The sequence below is a fragment of the Sarcophilus harrisii genome, chromosome 1, assembly GCF_902635505.1.
Source record: "Sarcophilus harrisii chromosome 1, mSarHar1.11, whole genome shotgun sequence".
NCBI classification, from domain to species: Eukaryota; Metazoa; Chordata; class Mammalia; order Dasyuromorphia; family Dasyuridae; genus Sarcophilus; species Sarcophilus harrisii.
In genome coordinates, this window is record NC_045426.1 from 106,359,010 (window position 1) to 106,367,218 (window position 8,209).

Consider the following 8,209-nt stretch of genomic DNA (forward strand, 5'->3'; position numbering starts at 1 on the left):
GTTGCTCTGCCTGAGGTCTGAGCTAGAAAAGCTTATCTCTAGCCCTCCAGTTGTGATATTTTTAATACAGAGTAAATACAGATGATTTTCATTCTATATCTAAGCAAAGTAAACTAAATTATTTTGTCCCCAAAGTACATCAAAAGACAGTTGCTACTGTGTTGTTGACACGCATTCTGTTAATCGTGAGATTCTCCTCTGCTTCAAAAGTTGCCCTCGGTTGATTGACGACCCAGATACAATATCTGGTATCCAGAGTTAAGTCTCAGCTGCATGCCATAATGAAAGAAAAGCTGTATTTGTGATGCTGGGACACAATTCATCAGAGTCCAGTAATGGATCCCCAGCCAACCTGCATTGTTTTAGCTGACTGAAGTGCACCATGGGAGTGCTGTCTTTCACTAATAATGCTGTCTTCTGTAGATCGAGGCCCCGAAAGCCATGGCAGCAGACCTTCTCAGAAGTTTTTGGCACTCGTTGGAAGATCCTGTGGTTCATTCCTTTCAGGCAGAGGCAACCACTGAGAGTTCCCTACCACTTTGCCAATCACGTCTAAACAGATGGATGGTGGGCACAGATGGGTCCTCCATGCTGGAAATGCGTTACAGGTTTTATGATAATAGAACTATGACAGTCTTCAAGTCAATTAAAATCCACCCACCAATCTTAGGCATCATAATGTGCCCCAGGCTTTATTTTAATAGTGATCTTGATCCTGTTGTGGGACTGATACAAGATCTATATTTAAGTTTTAAAGCGTGTTTACTTTCAAATTAGCTTTCTATGGGGATTTCTTTAAACTCATTTGTTGTTAAACTCAAAAGGTAATGATTGAGATGAACTTATTGTACACAGTTTCTTTTAGTACAAACTATTAGTAACTTTATTTTGTGAAAAATTATGGATATTTACTTAAATTCTACATTTTCAAATGGTATGACCAGATCTGAACTTCTTCAGAGTTATTTTTTTAAAGCATTCCTTCTATGCAGATTTTCTTTTCTAATGTAATTGTAAATCTTTAATGCTCCTTTTCTTTATACAGCACGATATTAACTATATAGCATATCCCTGAAAACAGGCAGTGTATTTTATAAGAAGCAGATTTCTTCCTAGTGGTCTCCATATTTTTCCTACTTCCTTCCCACAAAAAGGTCTTTTAAAGGAGACTTAAAATTTTCATCTTTTAAGTATAACATTTCAAAAAAAAAATAACCCACACATTTTTACTACAAAGATTATCACTCTTGTGTTGATAAAAGATGTTTAGGGCCAAGACCCAAAGGAAATATATGACTAATAGACAAATTTTCCTGTTTTCCACTGAGATTTGTTTTGCTCATTTGTTTCTAGTAATTTACAATAATTTCATTTCCAGCTTTTCTCACATTACAATTCATACATTTGAAAATGTCAATTTAATTTTAATATATAATATATAGTATGTAAAGGAATATATGTGTGCAAAAATAGACTCCTAACTTTCATCTTCTAATAGAACTAGAATTGCTTTTTGAGTGTTTCTATTTAAGAATATTGAGCAGTGAAATATTTTTAAGGTGTTCTTTTATGTATATTTACTGTTGTTGTAGATAAGTAACCAGTTTCTGGCTGTTGCTAAACACAATTTGGTTGGCTGACTGAATTATGGCTTAAATATTATTTTGTGGTAACTGAGATTCTTTCTTATTGGAAATGGCTACTGTTATGAGATGGTTTTCATTAGGGAAATTTAATTGTTTGCAATTTTTATTCGCCTTTCTGATTCCACCAATCTAAAATATGATTATAATAATGGTATATTTGAGAGACAGAATACATGGGTTGATAGGTTGCATGTTTTGAGGAATACATTTGTTTTAATATAGCATTCAGAACTTTTTTTTTAATCACATTATTTGACTTACCTGTTTTCTTTCTAATATGTTGGTTTTTTGCTTTCTTTTATCTTGTTGTTCAGATAATCCTACCCGGAAAATCATGAAATAGAAAGTTGGCATAGCCTGGAAATTTTATTATAGACTTTGCTTTGAGATGTTGTATATAACCTTTAAAAATATTCTGTAGTAATAGAATGAGAACCCAAAAATATTGGCACCATGTTTTTATGATCTGAATATAGTGCTTTAAAAAAATTAAATGTTAAAAAGTAGCAAGTGAAGATATGTATTGGTGCTTACAGGGTATGTAGTTTAATATAAAAAATAACCTTATTGGGTTATTGACCAATTGCTAAGATATCACTTATAAAACCTATTTAAATACAGAATTCATATGAAACCAGGCAAATAATTAGGCTTCTCTATATTCTATATGCTAAATAAGGTACTGATTTATAATTGGACACTTGGAGATATGAAGCCAATTTTAGCCATCATAAATGTCAGTAGAACAGTTCTTTGTAAAGCAGGACCATAAGGAAACAATAGGTTCTTTTGGAGAGTAGATATTTATGCTTTGTACACTGAAGGGAATCTCCCTAGAGAGTGCCTAGAAGAGAGTTACCATTCCCACTTCTAAATTAAAGTGAAGAAGCCAAAGAATCATTGACTTCTCAAAGGACAAGGGTTCAGGCTGGTTGAGTTTGAGATCCGGGTAAAGGAAGTAAGCACTGCTTATATTATGTTCTAAAATAGAATTGAAAATGCAAAATGAAAGATCTCTCACTCTTTCCTTCTTCTTTCTTATTCTTCTGTCTGTATAACCACACTACCCTGTGCTTAACACCATCTCTGCTAGACCATGGAATATAAGCCCAAGGACCAGGCAAGGGATTACATTATTTATTTCAGTACTAGATATATTATGTGTGTGTGTATATATATTATATATATGTATGTATATGTATATATATGTATATGTATGTATATATGAGCATAAATAACACATGCAAATGTTTCAGTTTCAACATTCCCAAATTATATAGTTAACACACATTTATTTATCCTTTGACTCTTGATATTCATCTATTAGAAGAAATAACTTGAATAGTCTGCTAGGTAGAGCACAAACACAGATGTTCCCTATGCGCCCTCTTTTGGTTAACTGGTGCAATTGTATTTATTGGCTTGAGAAATCTAGTTCTTTTACCTTGGTTCTAAAAACCAAGGAACCAAACTTTTTCAGTGATGGAAAACTAAATTTTTAACAAAAGTGTATAAGGAAATTATACACACACACACACACACACACACACACACACACATATATATATATATATATCAGTTTCCATTTCATAAGTTATTCTGTCTCACTTAAATATATTTAATATTATTATTTAGTAATTTTTCATTATAAATTTTCAGTTAATATTACTTGGGAACAATCATGATTTTTCTCGTGAGCTATATAACAGTACTGAGAATTTCTTATTTTCAAGAATTAGAAGAGTTTTACTTTACCACAAATCACTAATACATACATAAAATCATTAATTTTATTTAATAAATCTATTTGAGGGAGTTAAAGATGAATACTGCTTTTGCAGTTAATCAACAAGTGGTGGCATTTACTACTTTAAAAACATTTAAAGGATAATTGTTTTCTTATCTCTTAAAAGTCTATACATTTAATAAGAATTTATTTTTCATTTTTGTCTTTAGTTTAATACCTTTATCTTTAACATTCAATTAATTTATTGTAAGCTTTATATAAATATTAAAACTATACATATAGAACTGGGAAAGAATTACTGAGAGTGGAAAACATATGATGCCTTTTCAGTATTATGGCTGAGAGACTCTGCATGTTGCATAAAAGTAATTCTTTAGAAATACCTCATTTTTTCAGTTAATAAAAATGTGTCAAAGAAGATATGAATCCCAGAAAAGTCAGTGGAGATATGGAAAATAAAGTCTTTATCTTTTTCCAGAGTTCTAAAAATTGGAAACTAGGCCTCCTGAATAACAAAATTTAGCTTTTTAAAAATTTGCAGATTTACTTAATGTAAGATAACGTGCTTAGCTTAGTATATACATATGTATATGGCACTTCACTGAAGTACTCATAGTACATTATATCCAAAATTTAGTTTTAAAATACTAATAAACTACCTTTCTATTATTAGAAATCTGTCTCCTTAGAAATTATTCTGAAAAATTAATTTGGTTGACATAAAGAGTTTAAAATTTTGGTTAAATCTTTCATCTTATTTTTTTCTGCAGAAATCATGGTTTACTTTAAAAAGTAACAAGTACTGAATATGAATAGAATTTTGATATTAACTTAGTAAGTTCTTTTTTGGCAGAAGTAAATTTAATGCCTTTTGGTTAAATCTTTCATCTTATTTTTTTCTGCAGAAATCATGGTTTACTTTAAAAAGTAACAAGTACTGAATATGAATAGAATTTTGATATTAACTTATAAGTAAGTTCTTTTCTGGCAGAAGTAAATTTAATGCCTTTAAAATGCCCTATCAGTGATGACTTTAGTGATGGCAGGTTAATTACAACTTATATTTGTTAAACTTTTCCAAGTCACTTTTACACAAAATACTAGTTTTCAAAAACTATGTACTTGTCGACTCCATTATTTCTGAATTTGGCTCATAAGCTTTGTCTGATTACTTTCCCAGGCAGAAAGAATAAACTACTTTATATAATGGCAGTATAAACAGATTTTAAGTTATTCCATTGCTCTTGCATGTATAGGTGTTAAGATTTTATTCTGTATAAATGATTAAAAATATATGTTGTGATAGAGAATAATATGTCCCTTATTTATATTAATATTAGTTAGCAAAATTACTGATCTCTCTGGGATTTTTTTCTTCTTTGCTTTTTCTGTGTGTCCTGTGTGACCAAGTTACCAGACTCATTTTATTAAGTCATAGTTTGTATAGGCTTTAAACATCTGTTTGAGAATGAATATTTGGGCTAGAAATTACTTAGAATTTTAATATTTAAGAACATCACATAAAACACTAATGAATATAACCATCATTTGTTTACAATTAAATTTTTACCTGGCTTTCTGTGAACTTTCTACTATTTGTTTATAAAATATTGGCTCTTTGAAAACTGATTCATTAAATATTAGCCAGTGTATATGTAATATTTTTTTCTTTTTGGTATCCTTTAACCATTTAGCTACATAATAATGTGCATATTTATTAAAGGCTCATGTTTGTTCTGTTGAATTCCAGAATCCATTTCCAGTTTGCTAAATTGAATTATCCATTCTAACTATCCATTCTTCAGAACACCATCAAGGTGTTCTATGGAAAAAACTGAGTAAAAAACAGAATTAATTTTCTAGAACTATTGTGATCATTAATTGGTTGCACTACATACCTCATTCAATATTGGCATCTATGCTTCCACTGAAATGGTCAGCTGTTTAGCATAGTTCTTCTGGAAAGGACCCATTTCCTCAGACTTCTGCCTTTTATCATTCTCTGGAACACAAATACATAATGACATTTAAAGCACAAATTTATTTCTTTGATGTTGTATGTGTGCTGTTGTGAGCTAACAATTTATTTGTGCAAATTTGGATCAGGAATAGCATTGATGAAACTGTGCTTCAACCTTTTTAGTAGTTAATTTAAAATGCCTGTTCCATGAAGGCTTTTTGCCATGACTGTGAACAAGTGACAATTTCATGATTTCTTTCAGAACTCCCCCACAACATATAGAGGAAGCTCTACTGAGTAATGAATATTCTTCCCCAAAAGAGGGTAGCAGGGTTGGGGAAATCAACAGTAAAGAAGATAAAAAGTTTATATAATCAATAATCAGCTTCTCAGTCACAGGTGTCTGTATCGTTTTCTGTCTCACTAGAGAATTTAGTAATTTTACTCACTATGGAATCTCTTTCAGTTATCCTTCTGCAACATACTAAAATTATGAATTACCAAGCCAAATATGTTTGTTTTACTACTCTATGGTACTGAAGCAATGAATATAAGAAAAGGACTTCTGCTAGTATTTTTTCATCCCTAAGCTGTATTGACTTGCTGCTGATAGTACTTGACTGTCAAAGTTCTTATTGCATGTGAACTTTTTCATTTTGGTTAGGATATTTAATATAAGGAATTTTTGTTGTTGTTTCTCTCCAATTGGATCCAAGTATCTTTTAGAAATTGTTTTACACTTCAGACTATATTGTAATGATGTATTTCTTAATATGAATTATGAGGAATAAAAATAATGTGAATTTTGAAGCTATTTTAACAGAGAGGAGAGTGTTTCACAAAGTTAGATAGGGAACAGTGAAACTTTCTCAAATGCCAGGGGTCCAGGTTATATCCTTGTTTAGATACTTTTTCTGATCTTTCATATGAGCTCGACAAAAAGCTCGTCTCTTGTTTTGGTAGAGTAGTCATTGGTTTAGAAACAGAGTGATTACTGCTTATATTTCCCCCCTGATACTCAATACCTCAAAATCCCTATTCCCTTTGGTATATTGTAGTAACATTATAAGAAGTCTGGACTGTGGTTATGAGAATTACTGAGCATTCTGGGAGAGGCTTGATATATTGGTACTTTTATACAAATTAACATGTGGAAAAATAACATGTTTTTGTATATTGATTTACTCTGAATAAATGTAGAGTTTTGTTTGTAGAAATGTAAAGTCAAAGCATACCTCTGAATCCCAAGCATTGTGTATTTGCTGATATGCTTTGTATATTATTTTAACTTGATGGTACTCATTGTTTCCCAACCTCAACCACTAAGAGACATCCTGGTGCTACTTGCTTAGTATTGTGCATCTGATATTTTTAGCTCCTGCACCAAAGAGTTGAAATGTTTTGTTGTTGTAGACTGAAAGTTTTTTCCCCTTGTGTGAAGTGACTAAAATATGTTTAATTTTATAAAAATTGATTTTAATGTCCGATCAGTTTGTATAACAGATTCTAATTTATACTCATTGTTGCATTGGCAAAATAAATTTTAAATAGCTTTTCTTTGGATATTTTTCCCCCAATTAGGCCTGATAGTGATAAATGTGATATATGTTTTTGAATTTAATTTAATTATACTAATGTAAATTTACTACCTTATAGAGCAATTTAACAAACTGCTTTTAAAAATAGTAGAAGCTTTTCATAAGAGTTATACTTCACTTTTGTGTATATGAAAATTCATTTTTATTAAAAGAACCATATGCCCTAATAGACCACTATTACATTATGCTGAATCAGTGTTGTGCCATCCAAAATTTTTGCTATCCATAGTTGAAGGTCACCTTGAAATTGTACCATTTGCCTTGCTATTAAGGACAAAAATAATATTATACTCTTTAAAAAAAAAAAAAGACATGTTTCTCTAGGAGGTACCCAGGATGTGTGCCTTGAGCTTATATGAAAATGGTATTTGAAAATTCGTTTTTACACGGGATATAAATTTGGGAACAGTTATTGACTTTATAGATGGAGTTACAGTGGAGTCCTTAGTGTGAATGCTCTTAGTACAGTGCTTTTCAACCTGTGTTCTCCCTAGCCATGCTATGTAAGAAAAGAGTTCTGTGGAGAAAAAAAAAGGAGGGTCAGCTAACTGACCATCTTGTCCCTGAAAAAGGGGCAGGGCCATGAGTCAAGATGTGGAAGAGAGAGCCCTTAGTTAGGAGATCATAGTAGTTTGAGTGAGCTTTATTGACTTGAAGTGGAATGTGGTCATGTGTGAGCCAAGTTTCAGAAATCCCCAATATTCCATTCTACTCCAGCATAATTTATGTATTAAAGTAGCAATCTGTGTTCTACAAACAATGTTCCCAATATAACATAATTATTGTTTTCCCTGACTTCCTCACCTGTCCTTACCCCCAAGAGTGTTGTGCCCAGCATGTATTGTTTCTTTTTGAAAGGTTTCTGGGGCCAAATTATTTTAGAAAATGAAACCTTCATATGTTGAAAGATGTAATTTGTTTTATAAAAATTAGATGATACATAAACTTCTAGAACACATTTATGGCATAAAAGAGGTATATTGTAAATTAAATGAAGATGGCATTCTTTATTCGTCATCCAACATAAGTCATTACTTGAACTGGGTGAGTACCCATTTTTTATAGGATTATTCCCCTTACTTTCTTTCCCTCTCATTAATTATATACAGTTAATCCCTTAAAAATTTCAGCTGAAATGCTAAGACAAAGAAGTTTATCAATGTTTATATTAATAAACTTATAGACAATCACATTTAAAATTATGGTTTACATTGTTCTTGGTTAAAATTAATCTTTGCTAAGTATAGGTATGGTTTGT

General features: G+C 31.2%; 1 protein-coding gene and 1 long non-coding RNA gene across 4 annotated transcripts in view; one reads left to right on the plus strand and one right to left on the minus strand.

The window, feature by feature from the left end:
• The window catches only part of ZDHHC21 (zinc finger DHHC-type palmitoyltransferase 21), a 65,729-nt gene extending 62,724 nt beyond the window's left edge, over window positions 1–3,005 (plus strand). For all 3 annotated transcript variants that reach the window (XM_031946831.1, XM_031946877.1, XM_031946936.1), the window contains one exon: window positions 424–3,005. In XM_031946831.1, coding sequence (XP_031802691.1) covers window positions 424–556 — 133 coding nt within the window. In that variant the 3' untranslated portion in view covers window positions 557–3,005. The remainder of the gene's footprint in view (window positions 1–423) is intronic.
• On the minus strand, window positions 99–5,388 carry LOC116420661. Its single transcript, XR_004231052.1, has 2 exons — window positions 5,292–5,388; window positions 99–591 (listed from the first exon to the last, which is right to left on the minus strand). It is a non-coding gene; the product is annotated as an uncharacterized LOC116420661 (long non-coding RNA).
• Window positions 5,389–8,209: the final 2,821 nt, after the last annotated feature.